This window comes from Mercenaria mercenaria, chromosome 2 (genome assembly GCF_021730395.1).
Source record: "Mercenaria mercenaria strain notata chromosome 2, MADL_Memer_1, whole genome shotgun sequence".
NCBI classification, from domain to species: Eukaryota; Metazoa; Mollusca; class Bivalvia; order Venerida; family Veneridae; genus Mercenaria; species Mercenaria mercenaria.
The window spans coordinates 38,909,201-38,936,819 of record NC_069362.1 but is presented as its reverse complement, the minus strand read 5'-3'; the positions used below and the strand labels follow the sequence as shown (position 1 = coordinate 38,936,819).

At 35.1% G+C, this 27,619-nt stretch overlaps 1 protein-coding gene across 2 annotated transcripts in view; it reads left to right on the top strand.

Annotated features, from left to right (window-relative positions):
* Positions 1 to 27,344, top strand: part of LOC128554415 (protein CLEC16A-like) — a 181,945-nt gene extending 154,601 nt beyond the window's left edge. For both annotated transcript variants that reach the window (XM_053535705.1, XM_053535701.1), the window contains exons 20-22: positions 2,718 to 2,823; positions 10,845 to 11,115; positions 11,839 to 27,344. In XM_053535705.1, the coding sequence (XP_053391680.1) occupies positions 2,718 to 2,823; positions 10,845 to 11,115; positions 11,839 to 13,052 (1,591 nt within the window). In that variant the 3' untranslated portion in view covers positions 13,053 to 27,344. The remainder of the gene's footprint in view (positions 1 to 2,717; positions 2,824 to 10,844; positions 11,116 to 11,838) is intronic.
* Positions 27,345 to 27,619: the final 275 nt, after the last annotated feature.

Below are 27,619 nucleotides of genomic sequence, written 5' to 3'. Positions count from 1 at the left end.
GGCCTTATGAAGCTTAGTTCAAGACACTGGTAAAAAAAAATGACTTCTTCTTACTATGAAAAGTAAAAAAAAAGAGTTTACATGTTTCATGAAATTTTGTGTCTTCCTAGTATATGGAATTTATTAAAATTGTTGAATAAAAATGATGAAATACTCCGCAAAACCTTATAATTTATAATCTTGTAAATTGTTTATCAAATCCTCTATTTATAATTATAATAATTATGTGCAGAATTTAACCTTTAGCCTGCTGGCGGCGAGTTATTCTGCCTTTGCGACCAGTGCAGACCAGGCTAATCATGGTCTGCACTGTTCGCTATTCAGTCAATAAATTTTCAGTGAACACCCCTTCGAATAATAAATGGTATTGCCCAAATTGAATGATGGGCCAGTCCATTTTAGAAATTTAGCAGGCTAAGGGTTAAATAGTAGTGGGAGACATTATTGTACCCCCTGACAATGAAGTTGTAAGGGGGTGAGGGGTATACTGGTTTCAGGTTGTCTGTCTGTCCGTAGACACAATCTTGCACACTAACTCTCCTCATCCCCTTGGAACAATTTAATGAAACTTTATGAAAGTGATTAGTAACAACAGTAGTTGTGCATGGTGCATGTAAGATTCTTTCAGGAAAAAAATTGCAGAGTTATGGGACTTTGTTTTTGTTACTACACTATATACATAGAGTCAACATAATTATGCAGTCTTGTGCGCACCTTTAATCTCCTGAAGCCATGCACACAAGTTAAAGAAACTTTACAAAAGTGATCAGTAACAACAGTAGTTGTGCATGGTGCATGTTAGGTTCTTTCAGAAAAAAAAAATCTGCAGAGTTATGGGACTTTGTTTTTTGTAATTAATCTGTATACATAAAGTCTGCATATGCAGTATTGTGCAAACCTACTCTCCCAAACCATCGCACATAATTTAATGAAACTGCACACAAGTGATCAGTACCAACCCTAGTTGTGCATGGTGCATGTTATGTTCTTTCAGAAAAAAAATCTGCAAAGTTATTGGACTTCGTTTTTTTTGTTGTTTTTTTATTATAATAAAATACATACAGCTAGTACTTTCACATAATTACGCAATCTTGTGTGCCTCAAATTGCAATGTACTGTGTCAGTGTGTGCAGGGGTAGGTGGAGGGGGGTATATTCATCATCTTCAGTGATAGCTCTAGCTTTGTAAGTATGGATTATATTATTTTGGTCAAGTGTCCTGGTTATGTCTTCTTTGCAAGTAATACTTGACTCTTCAAAGAATTGTTTTATCAGTTTAACCCTTAGCCTGCTGCAGGCGAATTTAACAGCCTTATTTTTGGCAAATTGTGCCCCCTTTTGAACATAGAAAATTCTAGTAAAAGTTACTCTCCAAAACTAATGCAGATACTGAATTGAAACTTCACATGTGCCTTCGGGGTTATAAAACAAGTTGATAGCAGCAAGTCCCATAACTCTGATATGCATTTTGGTCAAATTATGTCCCCTTTTGAACTTTAAACTCTTTTGATATTTAACATTTTGGGTAATCTTTTCCTGCTTCTGGGACAATATTTTGAATAGTCGAGCTTGGCTGTCTTACAGACAGCTCTTGTTTTATAATCACTGTATATGGTATCTAAAACAGTTCTGGGATATATATAGCTTTGATTAGCAAATTACAAATTTTTGTCAGTGACATTAAAATTGGGTCCATTTATGGCAGAGTAGATTTGCAATGAATTTATGACCTTTTTACATCTCACTTTTAGCCCTTAACAGGAAAGCAAATCTGACATGTTAAATTTTTTCTTTGTTTGACTTAATAAGCATTCAACTATTGTTAATTGTTCACAGTTGAATTGAATCTCCTTATTATGTATGTCAGGTATGTATATCTTACACTGATGAATAGCAAAGCCAGTGAAAGAAGAGGGACATTATCCTTGAGCCAATCTGACTTAAGTACTTGGTCTTCTAAATGAGGATCTGAGAATGACCCATTCACATTCGTGTTCTGTATATTTTGGATTTCCAATATTGCTATTTTTATTTTCACAAATTTATTTTATTTGAACCAATCAGACGACTTGTGTCAACAAGCATTTGGCTGAACCATCAAAATAGTGTCCAATGTCAAAGGGTGAGAAAAATGTGGTCAGTCAGTCCGGGGCTCAGACCCAGGACATCATCGCTTACAGGGCATGTGCCCTATCGACTGAGCTAACCGGCTGTCGATACCTTACGTGACCAAGTCGGTACAATGACATATGATTTATCTCAAAACATGAGGGCGTAGTCGCGGTGTGGTTGTCATAAGAATTTTAAATAATATATATAAAAAAAAAAGAAGTGTTTCCTATATGTAAAGCTCTGTTGAATATGTTTATAATGAAAAGGGTCCTATATAAATCTGGTATAATAATAATAATATAATTTAATGCAAAAACATAAGCTTTTTCTGTTGAACAATGAAATTACAGTTAATTCGACCAATGTCTTCTATACTTGAAACAATGTCAACATCAGAATGCTTACGCAATATTAAAAATATGACGTGGCATTATTTTGCTCACATGATGTTGAATAACTACATTTTATAAAGGAGGATTTATAGGCTGGTTTGATAGTTTTAACTCAACTTACATATCAAAAAAAAAACAAAAAAAAACAGCAAGGAGGAAGCTTCCTGCTTTTATTTTGTACAGTTTATTTTGAAAATTTATGTTTTAATTCCAGGAAGCAGAAACGATTTCTGGTAATAGATGCACTGCAGATGATCTTAGTTGAGCCGGATATCAGACGGCTAGGCTGGGGAATCGTTACTTTTGTAGGATTCTTGCAGGTATTATAGCAGTGAACTATTTCCAGTAAATTCTGTGTTTCTTAGAAACTCTTTCTTAGAATCTTGTCTAGAATTTCAATCTATTTTTTCTCTTTGTACATGCTATTGTTGTAAGTACATTCTGTTATTTATATAGACCGTTATTTAAATGGTGGAGGCCCTCAGAAGTGAACATCACACTAGAAAAAAGGTTTGGTTAAGGAGCAGGAGCTTGAAGCTCAATCAAAAAATATAACATGCATAATTATATCCCACCCACTTAGTATACTACCCAAGAAATTTAATCTTCTTGCTGGACTGTAGGTCACGGCTTTATCATTGCCTTAGTATTCATATAGATTTGAAACTTACTTTTCCTTTTTCTAAATCAATTACCAACCTCACTGGGTCAAGTCCCATAACTCTGACATGTATTTTGAGCAAATTATGCCCCCTTTTGGACTTAGAAAATTCTTGTTAAAGTTTTACATGCAAGTTACTATCTCCAAAACTAATGCAGATATTGAATTGAAACTTCAAGTGTGTCTTTGGGGTTATAAAATTAGTTGATAGCACCAAGTCCCATAACTCTGACCTTCATTTTTGCCAAATTATGCCCCCTTTTGGACTTAGAAAATGCTGGTTAAAGTTTTGCTTGCAAGTACATACAGCTATTACTAAAAGGCATATAGATTTGAAACTTTTTTTCTAGATCAATAACCAACCTCACTGGGTCAAGTCCCATAACTATGACATGTATTTTGACCAAATTATGCCCCCTTTTGGACTTAAAAAATTCTGGTTAAAGTTAAGTTTTACATTCAAGTTACTATCTCCAAAACTAATGCAGATATTGAATTGAAACTTCACATGTGCCTTTGGGGTTATAAAACTAGTTGATAGCAGCAAGTCCCATAACTCTGATATGCATTTAGGTCAAATCATGTCCCCTTTTGAACTTAAAACTCTTTTGATATTATTTAACCTTTTTGGGTAATATTTTCCTGCTTCTGGGACAATATTTCGAATAGTCTAGCTTGGCTGTCTTACGGACAGCTCTTGTTCTCACTCACTTTAATAATACTTGGTTATATTAATGTAAACATTTTCAACTGGTCTAGCATGCTGTTCTTCCAACAATGAAACAGTTGTTGCAAATGGGGCCCTGTTGGATTAGAGAGGGTTTGTCATTGAAATGTATAATTAATTTATCGTATTCACTCCAAAGTTTTAAAACATTTAAAATCCTGAGCCAGATTAATTGTTGTCCAAGTTTGTTTGAATATATAGTGGACGCAACTTGACCCCGATGGTTGACCTTACGGCTACCCAAAGCACCCTTGATTTCTATAATGAAATAATCGATATGAATAATCAGCCTAAGGTCAACCATCGCGGTCAAGTTGCGACTACTATATCAACCAATAATTGTTTCAATATACCTGTTAAGGGCAAGTGTCCTTTAAGGTTGTTCATCGGGAGACATCTTTGTGTTGATATACAGATGTTCGGTCTGAACCGTTACAGAGATATTTTTTATCCCACCGCCAAAGGCGAAGGGGATATTAGAAATGCTCTCTGTCCGTGCGTCTGTCCGTCCGTCTGTGCGTCTGCAACGATCTTTGTCCGGAGCATAACTCCAAAAGTACTGGAGGGATTTTCTTCAAACTTCATACACTGATAGAACACATTGGGAAGAAGTGCAGTGTGCAAGAACAATAACTCTACCTTGCCTATTTTTTGAGTTATTCCCCTTTATCATATTTTCTTAAAAAAATTTGTTCGGAGCATAACTCCAAAAGTACTGGAGTGATTTTCTTCAAACTTCATACACTGATAGAACACATTGGGAGGAAGTGCAGTGTGCAAGAACAATAACTCTACCTTGCCTATTTTTTGAGTTATTCCCCTTTATCATATTTTCTTAAAACATTTTGTCCAGAGCATAACCCCAAAAGTACTGGAGGGATTTTCTTCGAACTTCATACACTGATAGAACACATTAGGAGGAAGTGCAGTGTGCAAGAACAATAACTCTACCTTGCCTATTTTTTGAGTTATTCCCCTTTATCATATTTTCTTAAAAAAAATTGTCCGGAGCATATCTTCTTCATGCATGGAGGGATTTTGATATATCTTGGCACAAATGTTTACCACCATGTGGCGGAGTGTCCTGCGCAAGAACCAGGTCCCTAGGTCTAAGGTCAAGGTCACACTTAGAGGTCAAAGGATACAAGAATAAAAACCTTGTCCCGAGCATTTCTTTTTCATGCATAGAGGGATTTTGATATAACTTGGCACAAATGTTCACCACCACGAGACGGAGTGTCATGCGCAAGATCCAGGTCACTAGTCCTAAGGTCAAGGTCACAGAAGCCAAAGGTCAGATACAAGAATGACTTTGTCCGAAGCATTTCTTCTTCATGCATGGAGGGATTTTGATGTTACTTGGCACAATTATACACCATCATGAGATGAAGTGTCATGCGCAGTTCCCTTCTTTAGAATTACTTCCCTTTGTTGTTACTTTAAATAGCTTTTATTGTAACTTTTTCATTACTAGTCGTAGGGAAAAATCGAGACCACTTTTCTGTAGTACAAACAAGCATGCAAAATCCAATTTGAGGTGTATTTTGACCAATCTCTTCCTGATAAAGATTTCTGTGTGGACTTATAATTTTTTTTTTTTTTTTTTAAAGATTAACTTCCCTTAGTTGTTACTATAAATAACTTATATTGTAACATTTTTATAATTGACCCTAGGGAAAAAACAAGACCACTTTTCTGTGGTACAACATAGATGTTACTCTCCAGTTTTAGGTGTATTTTATTAATTTTATTATATATAAGGTATCTCTACCTAGTAAGGAGTTTTTTTGTGGACTTTAAAAAGCAAAAGACCTACAATGATTACTAAACAACCACAGAATTAACATTCCATTTGCAAATACAGCTGCTAGAGTAAAGAAATTCGCTTTGACGGGCATATATTGTGACATTCTGGCACTCTAATTCCCTGTCAGCTTTCCATTCCTTCTTTTTACAGTAGCCATATAGAAAAACATCGTAGCTATACTAGTGTTCATGAAAATTAATAAAATTTAGCAGTAAACCACCTCACTACTGACTTATTCTTTCTTCCACATCTTAAAACCCCTGATGCAGACCACATCCTTCAATAATAATATATGCCCGGCGGGGGGATTAGCCATGTCTGACATGGCTCTTGTTGTATTTAAAGAAGAAGAAAAAATGTCAGAAGCGTAAAACATATCCAGTTTTGATAGGTTTCTGGTTTTCATGGGTTCCACTTTTTAGAGGTTTTAGCATATTTTCACACACAACTATTTTTGCATGATTATTAAAGGGATGTACTTCAAGCTGCATACTGCAGTTTCCGATAGCCTGCCTGCTTAGCTCAGTAGGTAAGAGGGTTGGTCTACGGATCGCGGGTTTGCGAGTTCGATCCTCGGGCGGGGCGTATGTTCTCCGTGACTATTTGATAAACAACACTATGTCTGAAATCATTAGTCCTCCACCTCTGATTCATGTTGGGAAGTTGGCAGTTAGTCTTGCGGAGAACAGGTTTGTACTGGTACAGAATCAAGGAACACTGGTTAGGTTAACTGCCAGCCGTTACATGACTGAAATGCTGTTGAAAAATGGCGTTAAACCCAAAACAAACAAAAAGCAGTTTCCGATAATCACATAAATATTTTTGCAGAAGTAAATAAAGTTATATTCGTACAGCTTTAGTCTTATGATGAAAACGAAAGAAAGTTTTTCAGTATCAAAGTGTATATGCATATTGGATCCCTCTCTGTGGAAAATGAGAAAACGGATCCCTCTCTGTTCGCGCACAGGATAGTCTTTGTGGTAAACAATGCAGTGAGCTTGGAAAATCAAATTTTTTGTCCTGAACGCAGTTTTGTGCATAAAAAACATATGAACCACGGAATGACGTAGCTTTTTTATAGTTACATTTGTTTTATCAATTGACACAAGTCCAAATGAAGATGGAATATAGACGGAGGGTATCGGCTTGGATGAACATCATGCAATGTTTATGAAACTTAAATACGACTTTTCTTGAATATAGCAGATATCTAGTACCTAAGATGCGAAGTCGTTGATCCCATCTTACAATCATGTAAATACACTTTATGTGGTTATTTTCATTACTATTTTCGATTTCGTTAATGCACGGGACCCCTCTCAGTTGGTGCAATTTTGCCTCACAGGATCCCGCTTGACTCTCTGCACCCAGCACTGGAACCCTCTTCGACAAAATTTTCTATCTGCACCTGGCACCCTCAACTTCAATGATATAATTCTGAGGTGGTATATTTATTGAAAACGACATATGTTTCTAAGAAAAATAAATCATGGTGTTTTTACTTCCTTTAATATGCTTTTAAATTGAATTCACATAACTTGCATAATAATAATTATTTAAATTTTATTATCACTTAGTGATGCTCAAGTAACTTTTAAATGCAAATTTGAATTATTTTATGCGCAAGCTGGTCTTGATCCGTGCTGGTTTCAAACACACTGTTGGTTTTCTCATGGTGTGGTTCGGATATTTTGTCAATGTGTATACACAAATTGAGGACCGACCCAAATGTACTAAACCTTCAGCTTGCTGGTGGCAAGTGATTTTGCCTTTGCAACCAGTACAGACAATGTCTGTGTAGGCTGATCTTAGTCAGCTCTGTTTGCTAATTTTCCGTGAACACCTCTTTAACCTTTAGCATGCTAGGTAAATTGTCGTCTGCTGGAAATGTCGTCTGCTAAAATTGTTAAGTTCATTCAGTTTGCTCCAAAATTGGAAGAAATATTGTCAGAGTAGCAAACAGCTTGGAACCTGATCAGACGCCGATTTAATCGGCGTCTGATCTGGTTCCAAGCTGTTTGCAAAGGCTGTTAAATTCGCCTGCAGCAGGCTAAGGGTTAAATAAGAAGTGGAACTGCCAAAATTGATTGATGGACCAGTCCATTTTAGAGATTTAGCAGGGTAAACATTAAAAACTGCACTTTTCATTGGAATTGAATAAAAGGTACCGTTCATGAAAATTTCCCCGAAACAAAATAAAAACAAAATGATATTTTCTTTTTCTTGAATGTTCATTGCATACTGATGTTAATTAACAAAAACAAAAAAATGGAACACATGTTAAGGAGTACATACAAATTGAGTCATTTCCATGAAAAAAAAAATATGCCTCTTGAATGATCCTAATGAGATAAAACAAAACACTCAGTTACATTTGTAAGAGAGTGTTTTACAAATTGAGGACTTGAACATCTACTTGTTCATTTGAATTCCTCATTTTAGTTTCCTGCAACAGCTTATTATAAATTGAGCCACGCCATGAGAAAACCAACACAGTGGCTTTGCGACCAGCATGGATCCAGACCAGCCTGCGCATTCGCGCAGTCTGGTCAGAATCCATGCTGTTCGCTAATGGTTTCTGTAATTGCAATTGAAATTTGAAAGCGAACAGCATGGATCTTGACCAGACTGCGCGGATGTGCAGGCTGGTTTGGATCCATGCAGGTCGCAAAGCTACTATGTCGGTTTTCTCATGGCACAGCTCATTTATTAGTACCAAAGTCAGTTTTTCAGTGCAACAAGTTGAACAATTATAAGGTAGAGTTTTTGCACCGACCTGCCTGTCAGCATCCAGATTTTTGTAAATACATGTAGTTATACGGAAACTGATATCTGAATAACTACATGTAGAAACTTCACACACACACTTCAGTGTAATGATCTGACTTGCGGTGTACAGGTTCCATAACACCTTATGCTTTTCCATTAAGTAATGTCCTTTTCTTTAATTTGTTGTTTTTTGTTTGTTTTTTTTTTTTTTTCATTTTGATTTTTTTATGACTGTCTTTCTGCAACTCTTATTTTATGATTTAGGAATTTGTTTATTTTTCATGAAAAACTAATATAAGGTGTCAAAAAAAAAGAATTATTTGTTTCCGGTATCCTGACCTACCCTAAATTTTTGGCCTGACCCTAAATGTTTTTATGGCCTTGGAGAATATTTTTTTCAACATTTTAACAAAAAGTTGCAAAACTGCACTTTTTATGCTTTAAACATAGTCAGTGATTTTAGAAATCAACTTTCTGATGCTCTAAAGGCATAACCCCCTTATTTGTATTCATTCTTTTACACAAAAATAATTTCCGGGAAGTCGCACTTAATAAAAAAAAAATAAATAAAAAACAAAAAAATTTCAGACCTACCTATCCTAACTTTTTTGAGCATGTTACTGGAAACAAAGAATTTTTTTTAGGCCTAAGTGAATCACTGCCGTGACTGTTTTATGGGAAGTCTTTGAAATACTTACTTCTATGAAATTAATTGATATCAATTTTCTGTGACAAAGAAAAGAATGTATTATATTTCAGTCTTTTAAAAAATTGATTCACACTGGTAAAATATACCATTAGACAGATTACTTTATTATACATGAAACAAACAAAAAATCTTTTGAAAAAAAAACTAGACGAGTGAAGCAGTTTTAAAGATATCTGATAATTTGTTAGATTTGTATGTACAATTGTATTGTTTTGCAAGTATATAACCATTATGAGGGGTCATGTACATCTAAGATATATATCAAATGACCTTTATTCTTTGAAGGCGAACATTTCTACGTATTTGTAAGGCTAATAACGCTTCAAAATGTAGATTTGTTTTGCTATTATGGAGGGCTGACTTTGACCGATTAAGTCAATTTCCTAGAAAAAAGCACTAGTAGATAACAATACCAGTACTGTTAATTAACTCCGATAATAGATACTCGCTTTGTTGTCCTTTACAAAAGGCAACAGTAAAAAATGTTGGTTTCTTTATTAAGTTTAAATTTTTGTTCGTTTTGAAACCCACCTTCCCTCATTAAAATTGCTTTGAAACCTGCCTTACCTAATCAAATTTGTTTTGGAACCAACTTTATCCCATCAGTATCACTTTGAAATCTGCATAACCTAATCAAAATTGTTTTGAAACCCGCTTTACCTAATCAAAACTGTGTTAAAACCCACCTTACCTAATCAAAATTGTTTTGAAACCCACTTTACCTCATCAAAATTTTTTTGTTTTTGATGTCCACCTTAACTACTCAAAATTGTTTTGAAAACTGCCTTACCTTATTAAAATGGTTTTGAAACCAGCTTTACTTAATCAAAACTGTGTTAAAACCCACCTTACCTCCTCAAACCCACCTTACCTAATCAAAATTGTTTAGAAATCAAAATTTCAAAACCCACCTTACTTCACAAAATTGTTTTAAAACACAATTCATCTCATCAAAATTGTTTTGAAACCCTCCTTTCCTAATCAAAATTGTTTTGAAACTTGCCTTACCTTATCAAAATAGTTTTAATTTTTTTTGATATCCTGCCTTAAGTACTCAATATTGTTTTGAAACCTGCCTTACCTTATTAAAATGGTTTTGAAACCAGCTTTACTTAATCAAAACTGTGTTAAAATCAACCTTAATACCTTCTCAGACCCACCTTAACTAATCAAAAGTGTTTTGAAACCCACTTTACCTCATAAAAATTGTTTAAAAATCAAAATTTGTTTTGAAACCCAACTACTTTATCAAAATTGTTTTTAAACCCACTTCACCACATCAAAATAATTTGAAACCATTCTTACCTAATCAAAATTATTTTGAAATTTGCTTTACCTTACCAAAATTCTTTTCAAAACACTACAGATACCATATATAACAGTTACCACCTTTTCAACTCAAAATTGTTTTGAAACCTGTCCAACCTTATCATAATTGTTTTGAAACCAGCTTTACTTAATCAAAACTGTGTTAAAACCCACCTTACCTCACCAGAATTGTTTTGAAACCCATTTTACCTAATCAAAATATGTTTTGAAACCCAACTACCTCATCAAATTGTTTTGAAACTCTCCTTACCTGATCAGAATTATTTTGAAACTTGCTTTACCTTACCAAAATTCTTTTGAAAACACAACAGATAAATAACAATTTTTTTGTCTATTCAGAATATTGAAGTTACGGGTGATAAAGAAGATAGCAGATCACTACACATTACTGTGCATAAACCCGCTTCGTCCCACCATGCGCGTCCTGTCCCCTTACTTGCCGCAAGGTTTATATTTGATGATCACATACGCTGCATGGCAGCGAAGCAGAGACTGACAAAAGGTCGAATGAAGGCAAGACACCAGAAAATGCAGATGATTGAGAAATTGTTGGACATTCCGTCGGAGGCAGCTAGCCATGGAACATTCAGTAGATCAGGTCCTATACCAGGTTAGTTTGCTGTTACCCAGACATAAAACTGTCATGCTGATTAAAACTGAACCACAGAGCTTCATCATTTATGTAAATTTTAGGATTTACATAGTTGTTGGTAATTTTATAAAAATTGTTATCTTGCTGTGCTTGGAAAGCTGTATAGGGCTTTAAATCTGTTCTGACAGATATCATTTTATTTACAGAAGTCTTAGTGTTTTTATGGGAACTGTTCACAGAATTCACTCGACAAAGTTAAAATCAGTTTTTACAAAATTATCCCTATTTAGTTTGATATCTTGAATTCCATTTGCTTCAAGATAACTGAATCTATTGCCAAAGCTTCATATACATGCAGATAAGACATGTACATTTAATATACATTTTGAGAGTATTAAGTAGTTTGAAACATTTTTTTTTTTCCAGTTTTTTTTACTCATGTCTTCAACACATGATCACACCTTTATGCAGGCAACATTTTTTACTTCCACACATCAAGATGTATTTGCATACTTACGAATTTGATTGAAGGGACATAAACACACGATGATACAGTGTAAAATCACAATGTATGGACTTTGACTTAGAGTGAAAATACATTATTATAAAGACAGAGTTTTGATGGGACTTAAACATTTCTTCAAGATAACCAGGTTTTCCAGTGTTGACTTAAAAGTAAAATTCCAAAATATTTTTTTTCTAATTAAACCTAATTGATAAGAAGGTTGTTTGATCTTTCAGGTCGGGTTCATGCTGTCAGGGTATCAGGCAGTACCACAGAAAGGAGGACACAGTCCTCAACTTCAGTGCAATCAGAGAGTAGGTCACATGATCATACTTCCATCCAATCAGGAGCCAGTCCTGGTCAGTTTTCCTCTGCTTCAAGTGATCAGCAAGATCGTCGTATTGAACGGACCCAGTCCATCTACGTTGAGCAGGGTACGGAATCAAGTTCGACCATTCCACGTTCAAATGCAGAAGTGAATAAGGATACTACTGCCGAGGAGGTAGAAGTGGCGGAAGAAGCGACTTCTGAAATGGCTTTCCAATCCTTGCACCAGCCACCAAGCGAAATTGCCAACAGACATGATTCCAGCTCACATGAAGGTAGTCCTGCACCTCAGGAGATACCACTGGAAGATATGTCCAGGAAAATGAAATCAAAGCGTAAAGAACAGCTTACTCGAGCAAAACTTACGAAGTCGAGATTAGCAGCAGAGCTAAAAATACAACAAGATCAGTCAAGAAGTAGTTCTCAGAGTCCAAAAAGAAAACCCAGCTCAGAGAATCTGTCAAAGGTCAAACTTAGAGGAAGGTCAACATCTCTTACTGATACACATGATAGCAGTGGTAGAAGCAGAAGTGGCACTCCAGAAAGACGTGTACATAGTGAAAGTAGTCCCTTACCGTATAGTTCCCGTTCTAACCATTCCTATAGATTAAAGAAAAAATCCAAAGAAAGCCAAACCCAAACTAGTTTAAATGCAGACTTAGATTCATTGCATGTGGATTCTAATGAAAGTTCTAGTGGTATCAAAGCAGATCCACCAAAGACATTAATACCAGCACCTTCACCACCTGTGTCACTGGTGCCGAAGACAGATTTCGAAACTCAGATTAAAGATTCACCAAAACTTATGCCACCAGTGGATAAAGATCGAGGTAGAAGTTTTAGTGATGTTTCGCAAACAAGTAGTGAAAACGATATGTCATCGTTAGGCAGTAGTGGTAGGAGTTCAGACAGTTTGAATCCCCCAAATCTGGGGCTGGATACCCCAATGGGGGCTGGGGCAGAAATGACCAATGCCACTGTTACAGTGGAAACTCTGAAGCCACCTTCAGTTACCGGAGGTAAGACAGCATCAGATAGACTTACACAATTGGCTCAAATGGTGCAACAGTATAACTTTGAAGGGGAAGAAGAGGTGACAACTGATATAGATAAACAAACTTAATTCATAATCAGTTTTAAAATTTTCAAGTTGTCATGATAAAAACTTACCTTCTGGTGACAAGTTACGAATATACTGTGATCTGGGTCAGGTTTCAAAAAGTTTCTAAGTTTGATGGAAAATATTGTTTTGCAACTCAAAATTTTTAACAAACACAATCTTAAAAGTAGACAATGGGGCAGTTTTATATTTAAAATGTTAATCCTGTAACTTGGACACATGCAAACAAAGTCTGAAGCTGGTATATTATAGGAGTCAGATAACAGTTAGTTTGTCTGTTGCTAAAAATTGTGGTACATACAACTTCCACACTTCCAAGGGAATTCCAGCACACATCACAATGTACTGTAGATGTTTAGAAGTTTTTCCAGGGGTCAGTCTAAAGGCTGCCTAGTAAAGGGCTCTTTTTTTGCTTTCACAAAAGCAATATTGCAGGGGAGTTAATCACTTCCAATGATAGCTCTAGTTTAAAAGTCAAAATTAACCCACTAAGTATTATTTTAGTGAAATACATTTTGTCCGTCAAACAATGTCAAGCCTTTTTGTTCTCATTTGACATACTTTGTATCATATGTTTAAGTATAATGGATTTTGTAATACAATAGTTATGTGTGTCATAATATTTTATGAATGGATAAGGAAATTTTCATTTTCCAAGAAAAGAAAAACCTTGTTCTTGATCAAACTGCATTTAAAAACAGCGTAATACAAAACCCATAAATTTCATCATCAGCTTGTTGTGGGGAAAAAACGCTATATTCAGTGCATTACTATTTCTTTTTCTAGAATATGACATCAAATGTAATGAAACACTTCTAAAACCTAAATGATGTTCTTTTACTTGTATTTTTAAGCCACTTGCTTGATATTGTAGCTAATTTTTTGCAGAGGTTTGATCATTATGTCTCCCCCAGGAGACATATTGTTTTTGCCCTGTCCATCCGTCCGTCTGTCCGTCCGTCCGTCCGTACGTCACACTTCATTTCCGAGCAATAACTGGAGAACCATTTGACCTAGAACCTTCAAACTTTATAGGGGTGTAGGGCTGCTGGAGTAGACGACCCCTATTGTTTTTGGGGTCACTCCGTCAAAGGTCAAGGTCACAGGGGCCTGAACATTGAAAACCATTTCCGATCAATAACTAGAGAACCATTTGACCCAGAATGTTGAAACTTCATAGGATGATTGGTCATGAAGAGTAGATGACCCCTATTGATTTTGGGGTCACTCCGTCAAAGGTCAAGGTCACAGGGGCCAGAACATTGAAAACCATTTCCGATCAATAACTAGAGAACCACTTGACCCAGAATGTTGAAACTTCATAGGATGATTGGTCATGAAGAGTAGATGACCCCTATTGATTTTGGGGTCACTCCATTAAAGGTCAAGGTCACAGGGGCCTGAACATTGAAAACCATTTCCGATCAATAACTGGAGAACCACTTGACCCAGAATGTTGAAACTTCATAGGATGATTGGTCATGAAGAGTAGATGACCCCTATTGATTTTGGGGTCACTCCGTCAAAGGTCAAGGTCACAGGGGCCTGAACATTGAAAACCATTTCCGATCAATAACTGGAGAAGCACTTGACCCAGAATGTTGAAACTTCATAGGATGATTGGTCATGAAGAGTAGATGACCCCTATTGATTTTGGGGTCACTCCGTCAAAGGTCAAGGTCACAGGGGCCTGAACATTGAAAACCATTTCCGATCAATAACTGGAGAACCACTTGACCCAGAATGTTGAAACTTCATAGGATGATTGATCATGAAGAGTAGATGACCCCTATTGATTTTGGGGTCACTCCATTAAAGGTCAAGGTCACAGGGGCCTGAACATTGAAAACCATTTCCGGTCAGTAACTTGAGAACCACTTGACCCAGAATGATGGAACTTCATAGGATGATTGGTCAGGCAGAGTAGATGACCCCTAACGATTTTGGGGTCACTCTGTTAAAGGTCAAGGCCACAGGGGCCTGAACATGGAAAACCATTTCCAATCAATAACTTGAGAACCTCTCGACCCAGAATTTTGAAACTTCATAGGATGATTGTTCATACAGAGTAAATGACCCCTATTGTTTTTGGGGTCACGCCGTTAAAGGTCAAGGTCACAGGGGCCTGAACATTGATAACCAGTTCCGATCAATAACTTGAGAACCACTTGACCCAGAATGTTGAAACTTCATAGGATGATTGAACATGCAGAGTAGATGACTCCTATTGATTTTGGAGTCAGTCAATTAAAGGTCAAGGTCACAGTGGCCTGTTCATGTAAAATCATTTTTTGGAAATAATTTGAGAACCACTTGACCTACAATGTTGAAACTTAATAGGATGATTGGACATGCAGAGTAGATGACCCCTATTTATTTTGAGGTCACTTGATCAAAGGTCAAGGTCACAGGAGCCTGAACAGTGACTTGAGAACCACTAGGCCAAGAGTGTTGAAATTTAGCGGGATGACTGGACATGCCAAGTAGATGATCCCTATTGCAGCCAACCATCAGTGTCTCTTTGACTTTCCCTCCTGACCCCTATTGACTTCTTGCCTATAGGACTTTGCATTTGGGGAGACATGCGCTTTTTTACAAAAGCATTTTCTAGTTTATAAGTTACATTACATGTATACAAGTACTGGTAAACATTTATTAGATGTATGGTTAACTAACCTTTACCCTGCTAAATTTCTAAATTGGATTGGTCCATCTTCAATTTGGGCTGTACCACTTATTATTCAAAGGGGAGTTTATATAAATTTACTGACTAAATAGCGAACAGTGCGGTCGCAAAGGCAACTTGCCGCCAGCAGGCTAAAGGTTAATGACAAGATACAGGATATAAGCTAGCAAAGAAATACCTATTGGACGAAAGGGAAGCTAAAGTTCTGTACAGAATATATCGTGTATATGGTCAGCAACAAATTGTGTTATGATTCATCTTGCCAATTACCCGTTATTTTACTTTTTCATTGATGGTCCATACCAGCAATGTGTCAGCCATTTTTAGCTCATCTGATTTTTTGAAAAAAAATGATGAGTTATTGTCATCACTTGAGCGGTTGTCAGCGTCGGTGTTGCCTGGTTAAGTTTTATGTTTAGGTCAGCTTTTCTCCTAAACTATCAAAGCTATTGCTTTGAAACTTGGAATACTTGTTCACCATCATAAGCTGTCCCTGTATAGCAAGAAACATAACTCCATCTTGCTTTTTGCAAGATTTATGGCCCCTTTTGTACTTAGAAAATATCAGATTTCTTGGTTAAGTTTTATGTTTAGGTCAACTTTTCTCCTAAACTATCAAAGCTATTGCTTTGAAACTTGGAATACTTGTTCACCATCATAAGCATACCCTGTACATCAAGAAACATAACTCCATCTTGCTTTTTGCAAGAATTATTGCCCCTTTTGGACTTAGAAAATCAGTTTTCTTGGTTAAATTTTATGTTTAGGTCAGCTTTTATCCTAAACTATCAAAGCTATTGCTTTAAAACTTGCAACACTTGTTCACCATCATAAGCTGACCCTGTACAGCAAGAAACATAACTCCATCCTGCTTTTTGCAAGATTTATGGCCCCTTTTGGACTTAGAAAATATCAGATTTCTTGGTTAAGTTTTATGTTTAGGTCAACTTTTTCTCTTAAACCATCAAAGCTATTGCTTTAAAACTTGCAAATCTTGTTTACCATCATAAGCTGACCCTGTACAGCAAGCAACATAACTCCATCCTGCTTTTTGCAATAATTATTGCCCCTTTTGGACTTAGAAAAAACCTTTTATTGGTTGAATATTATGTTTAAGTCAACTTTTCTCATAAACTATCAAAGCTATCGCTTTAAAACTTGCAACAGTTTTTCACCATCATAAGTGGACACTGTACATCAAGAAACATAACTCTATCCTGCTTTTTGCAAGAATGATGGCCCTTTTTAGACTGTAGGACAATATTTCTATTATACAAAAAAAAAAGAAAGGCGGTGCTCTTGTTATATGTCCGTCTATGAAAGAGCGAGGCGTATTATGTGAACACCTGTGGTAGGCGGGCGGGTGGTGTCCAAAAGCATGTATGCTCTTTAAGTCAAATAGTTTTCATCAGATCTTCACCAAACTTGGTGACAATGTTTGTGGGCATTATATCTCGGCCATGTTCGATAACCAGCAAAAACACACCTGGCACTCTTGGGTTGTGGCTCTTGAATTACTCGAAATCTGCAAATTTGGCCTTGTCCACTCTCCAAGTCACACGGTTTTTATTTGATCTTCACCAAACTTGGTGACAATGTTTTTGGGCATAATATCTCGTCCAGGTTCTATTACCAGCAAAATCGCCTCGGGCACTCTTGGATTATGGCCTTTGAATTACTCGAAAAACTGCAAATTTAGCCTTGTCCGATCTCTTAAGTCGAACAATTTTCATTTGATCTTCCACAAACTTGCAGATAATGTTTGTGGGCATAATATCTCAGCCAAGTTCAATAATCAGCCAAATCACCCCAGGCACTGTTGGATTATGGCCCTTTAATTTCTCGAAATCTGGGAATATATATTAGCCTTGTCTGCTCTCTAAGTTGAACAGTTTTTATCTGATCTTCACCAAACTTGCTTACAATGTTTGTGGGCATAATATCTTGGCCAAGTTTGATAACCAGAGAAATCGTCTCAGGCAATCTTTGATTATGGCCCATGAATAAGGCCAAGTTTCGATGATGGGCGTATTTTGTGACAGTCTGCCAGTCTTGTTTAAAAATGAAAATTCATATCAAACGTTTATTAACCCAATATCCAATATATTTGATCTGCACATAAAGTTTCATGACCAACAGAAATGCAAGACGCTAAAATGTCGGCAGCAGAAGAAATCGAAATGTCAGTCTCTCGATTACTGTCATATTATCAGATCATCTCGTATCGGCTGATCATTATTTTTCCTCTGTCCATGATCTTCTGTCTGTAGACAAGCCTCTGTAAGCATTTAAACCTCTTTAAATACCTGAATTTTTCATTGTAAGTGCGGAAATCGGAAAATTGAACTATTTAGGCAAAATGTCACAAATTTCAAACAAAAGCAGATGTTTCTGCACGAGGGGTTTTTGTTGCACACGGGTTTTAAATATTTTGTTGAGCATTCATCATGGTCCTGCTGTAACTGCACTTAATGATTTAGTACTTGCCAATAATCTAGTGTTAGGCTATTTTTAGGGCAACATACGTGGAAAGTTAAAAATAAATAGGTTTGAAGCACTCTAGAGGTCTGCACTGATTGCGAAGGGAAAATCACTTGCCACCAGCAGGCTAAAGGTTAAAATAATATTGAAAATAGTGTAAGACAGACAGACAGACAGACAAAACTGTATCTGTAAATAACAGAATGAAGTTGTTCCACCTTAGGCAAACCAAACTGACTGTAATACTTGTGTCATCAAGATCAGCATTCTAGTGCAGTGTCCTGTTTTTTTGGTAAGCATATTAAGGATTCATTTTGAAACTATTATTTCATTGTCATATTTTGATACATGTGATTATAAATGCAATTAACCCATGACCTATTTTGAATATCTATAATGTATGCAAACAACCTTCGGCATTTAAGTTACAGGTTTCTGAACTTTTGCATCTATTTTCTAAGAAAGGCTATGCATTTATTGCACATATATGTCAATTTTCATGGAAATGACAGATAATCTTGTCAATTTTCACGGAACTAGTGATTTTTATATACAGTGAAATTGCTCGTTTTATGTAATTTCCGTTAAGAAATTGATGTGTCAAGCTCATTTGATCTACACAGCTTGTTGTTGTAATGTAACATACCGCAATGATAGCTCAAAACCACAAAATTAATCTGACTAATAAAATAGTCATAAAAACTTCATATAAAGGTTTTGCATATATCTGAATTTCTAAATCAAACATATGAAGGAAGTAGCTGCTTGCATACCAGATTTATAGTATAATTTGTCTTTATAATTGAACCGTGCCATGGGAAAACCAACATAGTGGCTTTGCGACCAGCATGGATCCAGACCAGCCTGCGCATCTGCGCAGTCTGGTCAGGATCCATGCTGTTCGCTTTCAAACCCTATTGCAATTGAAGAAACCATTAGCGAACAATATGGATCCAGACCAGACTTCTGGGATGTGCAGGCTGGTCTGGATCCATGCTGGTCGCAAAGCCACTATGTTGGTTTTCTCATGGCACGGCTCAATTATACTTTTTGATAAATGGATGGTGTTTATTTTTCTAAGTGAAGAACTTGTTTTATAACAAAAGCCTTGAGATCTTCATTTTCATGTAATTAATCAACTTCTTACGAGGATGTTTTATTTTATTAAAAAGACAAATGAGGAAAAAGATACTTCATTTGGAATACTTTTGACCTTCCAAGAAATCAAAATATGAGCTTTTATGTAAAATCTTTTTTTTGTTGAAAATCACTGTATATATAAATTGTATTATCACTTGTATTGTCAAAAAAGTTTGTAAGGAAAACTGAAGATATTAACTGCTCTTAATTGATTTTAATCAAATTTCAGCGTCAGAAATTAAAACTTGGACCTAAAAATTTCAAATATTCTGTGTACAGAGTACTGGGTTTCTGGAAACTTATAGAAAGCAGATAGTATTTCATTCAGATTAAAATATATACACCATTGTGTTGTGTGAAATTTTACATCATTAGCTCACATTCCTAGCAAATAAGTGAATTTGTTATGCCTCCGAAGGGAGGCATATTAGTTTTCAACTGTCCATCCATTCGTTCGTTTGTTCGTTAGTTCGTCACAATGTTAACTTTTTGCATGAATGCACTTTACTTGCAAACCACTGCACCCAGGACCTTCAGACTTCACGTGCTGATAGTACTTATTGAGTACACGACCCGTACTGACTTTGGGGTCAAAGGTCAAAAGTCAAGGTCACAGGGGCCAATGTTAACTTTTTGCATGAAGGCACTTTACTCGCGAACCATTGCACCCAGGACCTTCAAACTTCACATGCTGATAGTACTTATTGAGTACACGACCCCTACTGACTTTGGGGTCAAAGGTCAAGGTCACAGGGGCCAATGTTAACTTTTTGCATGAAGGCACTTTACTTGCGAACCACTGCACCCAGGGCCTTCAAACTTCACATGCTGATAGTACTTATTGAGTACATGACCCCTATTGACTTTGGGGTCACCAGGTCAAAGGTCAAGGTGCTGCGGGGGCATTTGTCACCATTAGTGACAGCTCTTGTTGATAAATAGTGTTCATGTAATACAAGTTCTAAACATTTTGAAAATGAAAAAGTAATTGTCCATTTTAATCAAGTTTCAGAATTTTAGAAGTAGTCAGTCTTACAGACATCCAATCCATTGCCCTTACCACTGATTTGATTGATTGAGACTTACCGTATTATCTGTATAATTACTCCATTCCCTACCCCGTATCATTCATGAGAAGTTTGATTTATAGCTGATACATTTATTAGGATTTTTTTTTAAAAATATAAGAAGTTTGGGCGTAGGGGTTTGGTGTGTGTGAAATTTGGCTCCTGAATAAAAAGTCCCCTTTTGCAAAATGTAATGTCCTGTGTGTATGTATTAAGAGTAATATGCTAGATTAAAAATATTGGGTACTCGATACACAAAATACTTTAGAAGAGTTTTTATTGTAGGAGAAGGTATGTCTTTCTTATATTACCGGTATAACAAATTCTTGAAAAATAGTTATAATTTTCATATCTCAGACTCTACATCCCTAAATGATGATATATCTCTTAATGTTTAGGATGATATATTGCAGAATCATGAAATTTTATGAACACTAATTTACATAAATTTCATAGTTGATTCAATCCACCAAATAAGATTTTTTTTTTTTTTAAAAAGCAAGTAATATTCCCATTTAATTTCATCTTCTGAATTTTAAATCCATGAGATCATATCCACACAAAATAGCACTTTTGACCAAAACCATGAAATTTTATGCCCCTGAAATAGGACTTTTGACCAAAACCATGAAATTTTATGCCCCTGAAATAGGACTTTTGACCAAAACCGTGAAATTTTATGCCCCTGAAATAGGACTTTTGGCCAAAACCATGAAATTTTATGCCCACGAAATGACACTTTTGACCAAAGCTGAAATTTTATGCCCACGAAATTAAATTATTTTACAGTATTATGTACACCAAGATATACGAGAAATGATATAATTCAGTAATGTATTATCAAATTTCCAAGAAATATAAATTGATACATTTGTAACATCTGTTTATTAGAGAAACATATCAAATTGCTGATCTGTCATACTGGATGTAAAAGGAAAGTACATTTATGCAGCCTGTATTCCCACTGCTTAATTTGCATAAAATTTTTTATATCTTAGTTCAGACTTATTGTACTGGATTGAGGGTATTCTAAAATTGCTCAGTTTCTTTCTTGTTTATTAAAGAAAGAAGGATGTCAAGCATTGTAAAATCCGCAATAAACAACGGTTGCTGCACATGACTGAAAATGTTATGAAGTTTGTTTTATGTCAGATAACCCATGATGTCCAGTTCATTACAACTTGGATTAATTAAATTAAGCATAATTTTATCATGATGTTTTACAGAGCATGCTAAAATGAAAATAAACAATGCCTTCTTGCATTTTATCATCTGATTTTTAACAGTTCATTTTTTCAGATTCTTTGATATCTAACTGTCGGGCAAACACTTATGGTTAAATTTCTGCACATCTAAACTCTGAAAAATTGTGTTTTACTTAAATAAATACACTCAAAATTGGTCATAATGTTGCCAGAATAATTCACTTGGGCTATGCCCTGTAACAGTCTTTTTCATGTATTGATAATGTTGCAACACATTTTTCCTTTACATTAATGATTATTTCTTAAATAAACCATTCCAACACCTTGAATTACCATGTAAACCATTTTTTTCTGTAGGCACAAATAAAATTCTGCCAATTAACATTTTTATAGCATTTTGAATGTACATACACATGGGACATGAATTATTGACAGCTGTTTTTCAAGCAACATTAACTAAGCATTTTCTGCCTGATAAAACTTTTGTTTTATGGTGATGCATTGTTTTAAACACAAAGATAAATGAGATATTAGATACTTAATAAGGAATACTTTTAACCTTCCAAGAAGTACAAGTTTAAGCCATTTTAAAACTTATTTAGGCTGTGAAATGAAATTCCTTGATTTCAGTGATGTGGTGTTGTTGTTTTGTTGCTGTTGTTTTTTGTTGTTGTTTTTTGTTATTTAAAAAAATGCAAATTCTTAGTTCTTGTGATTATATTTTAAAGTGTGGGCCAACAGATGAAATAACATCGTCTGTTTTGCAAAAACCTTTTGCAGGCAATTAATACAAAAATAGAATGCCTCCCACACTCTTTCACCTGCTGTCAAAGATAATATTACTTTAACATTTAACTACATGGCATTTAATCAAAATATAAAAATTATGTTTACCATTACTTGTTACTTTCGAAAGCATTTATATTGTGTACTGTTAATTTTAATATCAGAGAACATAGAGATAGGCCCTATAATTTTCAATGATAGTATTACATTAAATAAAGTCTAGAAATTAATTTCCAAGTCCTTGAAATAACCAAAAATGATTTCCCAAATGTGAAGTTTATGATAGTTTTGTTAATATCAATAACAGAAGTTTTAATTTTTAATTTAAAGTTGTGATCCACAAAGAATGACAACTCTTGCCTTGGGCTAGTACTTATAAGTAGAGATCTATTAGTTTACTTCCCTTGCAATTACACAATTAAGTGGAAAATGAAAACTGTTTCAGACACAATATCATACTTTTTTGCACAACAAAATCATTAAAGATTTATTCATTTGTGTTTGATTTACCCCTCAAGACATGGTTCCTATAATTCTGTCAACTTACATATGGTAAAAAATTAACTTTTAACAAGCCAATAATAAAACGAAGTACCAGTAGGTAAATTATAGTGCAGATAATACAGTTTTGCTTGTATCAAAATGTCACAATAGATCCACTTTTGTAATACAGAACACCTGGTAGGATTAGTAAAGGTGCAATTATATTGATCTCTATTTCCCATGCCTAGAGAACATTTGGGAAAGATAGCAATCTAAATAAATGTAGTTTTGAACAGTCATATAAATGTCAAAATTAACATGGAATACAGATCTTTTGTTGCATTTTATAGCAAATGCATAAAAAAATGAGTGAAAAGCATGTTATCCGCCATCCCTCCACCCCCACATGGAAAATCCATCAATTATTATGAATTATTTAAGTTAAACGTGGAAAAAGTGAACTTTGCTCTCCATCAGTTATTATGATACATAGACATATACATTAATTATTTAGTGCAAGTTGTAAATGATTTCAGGTCAGAAATACAGTCAACCCAGTCTGTATTGACCTCGCTTGGGGAATTAAAAATAATGGTCTTTGTTGACAAGTGGTCACTCAACACAAGTTTTTTTAAATTTTCTCTATAAATTGTTTAACGGGGAAAAGAAAATATCGGCCATTATAAACAGGGTTTACAGTAGCAGCCTTTATTCGGAGGTGGCCATTATGGCAGGATAGACAGTATTACATTTTAGAGAGATACAGTTAGACTTTGCCCCTTTAGAAAAAGTTATGCCTGTTGAAAATATTTAGAGGTAGGTTTTCTACCATGTTAAAATAATTTGTTTCTGAGAAACTGTGTGTAGTTATACTATTTCTAACCTCCAAATTCATGTTCTTGAGGAAATGTGATTAAAGAAATTAAATACACAGTAATGTTCTTCCTGAGAAATACCGCTTCCCCAGTCAAGGTGACTTTGTGATACTTGAAAATTATGTTGATCTATTGTTCCCCTTGTAAATTTCTTGAGTCTATAGGAAATTTTAGGAAAAACTACTTCTTCTACTGTCAAACCTGTATTAAGCAGCCAACTAGGAGAATGACACAAACTTTCTGCTTAAGGCAGGTGGCCGGTAAATACATTTAGTTGAAATAAAAAGTCAGTTAGGGAAGTTTGCTTGCTGGTTGCCTAACCTTTAGCCTGCTGACGGCAAGCAATTTTGCCTTTGCGACGAGTGCAGACCAAGATCGGCCTGCACATCCGTGCCTGCACTGTTGGCTATTCAATCAGTATATTTTCAGTGGACACCCCTTTGAATAAGAAGTGGTACTGCCCAAATTGAATGATTGACCAGTCCATTTTAGAAACTCAGAAGGGTAAAGGAACAAGACAAGTGTTTGCTTAAAACAGGTAGTGGCTAAGGCAATTTCAGCTGTATTGCCCAGGACTATTTTTCTTGGATTTCAAGATAAATTTCCCATTCACATTTACCTCTACACATTGATGTCCCCACAAATTAACCATTTTTACTGAAAACACAAAGGTCATCTTTGTTCATGTAAAGTGAAAAATTATATTTGTTTTCTGAAATCTCTGAAAATATCTTTAATATTCGTAATACATTTATCGACTTTCATTCCTACACATTCATCTGCACAAGTAATTTTCTTGTGCATGTCCCATGTCCTAAAAATTGATCAGTTTGTCCTTTGTTGCTAGGTAAATGAATAATTTGTCCTCTGTCTTTTGGAAAATAAGTTATCGCTCTTAAAAGCTGTTGTAATTTTCTTGACTATATGAATGCAATGCATGTCACATGTCCTGAAAAAAGATCAGTTTGCCCTTCGCTGATAGGTAAGTGAAAAATATGTCTTCTATCTTTGAGAAAATAAGTTATCTTAAATTTCCTTAACGATCTTGCCTTACTTGATATTGAAATCACTATCTCTCTTCAAGTACAGAGAAAAAAATACACAAAACAGCCTTTGTTTTAAGTAGGTTTTTTTATACAAAATTAGTGCATAGCTCAGTATCAGATACTTTTAATGAACAATGTCTTTTGAAGTTTATTAATTGAACAATGGTTTTGTTAAGTGTTCAGAAACATTTCTTTTGTGTGTGGGCCATCATAATTAAGTGTAGAATTTTACAAGGTTCAGTGATTTCAAATTTGTAAAATATCATCCTTTCTCAAAGTGAAGTAAAATATTCATTATACTTGTAAATTTTGAAATTTAGTTTCAAATAAAGACAAAATTTATTAACACATAAAAAAAGTTTTTAAGATATATTTTAACAAAAAATCAATTCTGTTGATCCTGAGACAATGACTTGCATGTACTTTGATTTGTATTGGTCAGCTGACTGCCCTTTACCGAAAGATGTATGCTTTTAGCTACCATGCACTTTGTCATTATTGATTGGTGGATGTTTTATGTGAACTTGGTAGTGTTAAATTTACAGGATCGGCAAAATCAATTGTTTGACTGTACCGGTGGCCATATGTACAAATAGCAGTGCATCGCCATTTTACAATATAACCGTTATACTGACAAGTAGGAAATAGATGTTTGAAAAAAAAAAAGAAATGGACAGGTAATTCAAAAATTAGAGTTTGCTGCCCCTAATCTACCCAAAAACAGAAACCTTGAATATGTACAAAAGAGAGGGGGTGGGGGGGGGGGGTGGGGTTGTTGATTAATCCACTGAGCTGTAAGTCTTAAATTTGTACCGGTACTTAGTTAATACAGAAATACTAAATTTTCTGTCATAGTTAAATTATCACTATGAGGACCCCAGTGGAGCTTGAACCCGCAACTGCCAACACCTTGACAACTAGATCATTGCTACCACAGTTGTCAGTGCGCTGTAATATGTTGTAATGTGGCAAAATAGGGATGAATTTGGCCAATGGCACCCAGTTTTATAAAGTTTGGTACTGTATGTTAGTATGCGAACAGTCATGTTCCTAGCGGGCATGGATATTTGCATGCTAGTCAGGGCTAATGTGCAATATATTAATTTTAGTTTCCAGATAGAATTATTTATTCTTGTTTTTTACCATTGTGTATAATACATATCATGCATTATTCATGTATTTCTGAAAATTGATATTTTTTGCAGATGTGGAGTAATTTTAAAAGTGCAAAGTGCTTTAAGTTCAAAAAGTATACATGTAGACAAAGTACTTGAACTATTTTGTTAATTTCCGTAAATCTTTGAATTTGAACTTTTCACTTAATTTCTGTAAATTCTGAATTTTCACCCTTGCACTGATGATTAACGCTGAAGTCTTTAGTTGGGTGTTTTCTAAAAAGAAGAAATCGTGAAAGATTTTCAGAAATTTATTCAGAAAGTACAAAGCACTTACCGTAATTTATTTTCACAATACTGTTTACTTCCGGATTGTACTTTTTCAATAATTTTGTTTCTTTTTGAGATTTGTTTGATTTATGTATATTTGAGCCACGCCATGAGAAAACCAACATAGTGGCTTTGCGACCAGCATGGATCCAGACCAGCCTGCCCATCCGCACAGTCTGGTCAGGATCCATGCTGTTCGCTTTCAAAGCCTATTGCAATTAGAGAAACTGTTAGCGAACAGCATGGATCCTGACCAGACTGCGCGGATGCGCAGGCTGGTCTGGATCCATGCTGGTCGCAAAGCCACTATGTTGGTTTTCCCATGGCATGGCTCATTTCATTTTATCTGTTTTTTTGTAACATCGGATTAGGATGATTTTCAAAAATTGACCTACTTTATATTTCTGAAAATGAAAATTTATGGACAGTATTTAATACAGGTAGAACTCAAACAATAATAGCAACTATAGTTGACTGTATAATCGATTGTAAAATTGTACACCATGGTGATATAATTGCAATGTATTTAACCATGAGGTTATTATAATATATAGTTCAATTTTCATGTCAGCAATGTTATTGTCAAAAGGGTAATATCTCAAAACAGGAGACTGTTTTCAATAGTACCTATTTATAGGTATGGTCCAATATTTGACATCCAAATTTGGTCAGTGTTTTTCAGGTCAGCAATGTTGTTTACAAAGGATTATCTCTGTCATGTGTAGCAACAGTTAGTCATATTACCTGATGTAGATAAATTTAGTCACCATAATGACCTATGATTGTGTCCGGTGTGATTTTAGACCACACAAAAACAAAAACAACGTAGGTAAATTACACGTTTAAAGGTCTGGTTTTGACTGTAAAATATCAGAATATTGTAAAATATCAGAATATTCAACAAAATGTTAATTGTTTGTTATTAAATTATGGTCAATAAGTGATCAGTAATTGCAAATCTTGATAAACTTTTGAATATTTATCCTAACTTATGAATATTTATATGTCACGCCATTGAATATGAATTGATAATGATGGTACCTTGTATTCTGTAATAAAATGCATTAAAATTGAAATCATAGATTGATGTTGTTTATCCTGCCAGTGATCTTTTATGTGTCGCCCAGTGTGTGGGTTTGTGTTTACTATGAGGGTGTTACACTTGCAACAAAATTGAAATTGAGAATTTAGCTAAACTGTGCTATTTATCCCCTGTACCTGGTAACTCCCACATGTTTCTATGACTCATGTAAAAAGTAATAGAAAACTTGAACTGTTTATAAGAATATTATTGACAAATATACATGTTTGTTCAGTTTTACAAATTTTGTTAAAGTAGGTTTTGCTAGGTAGATT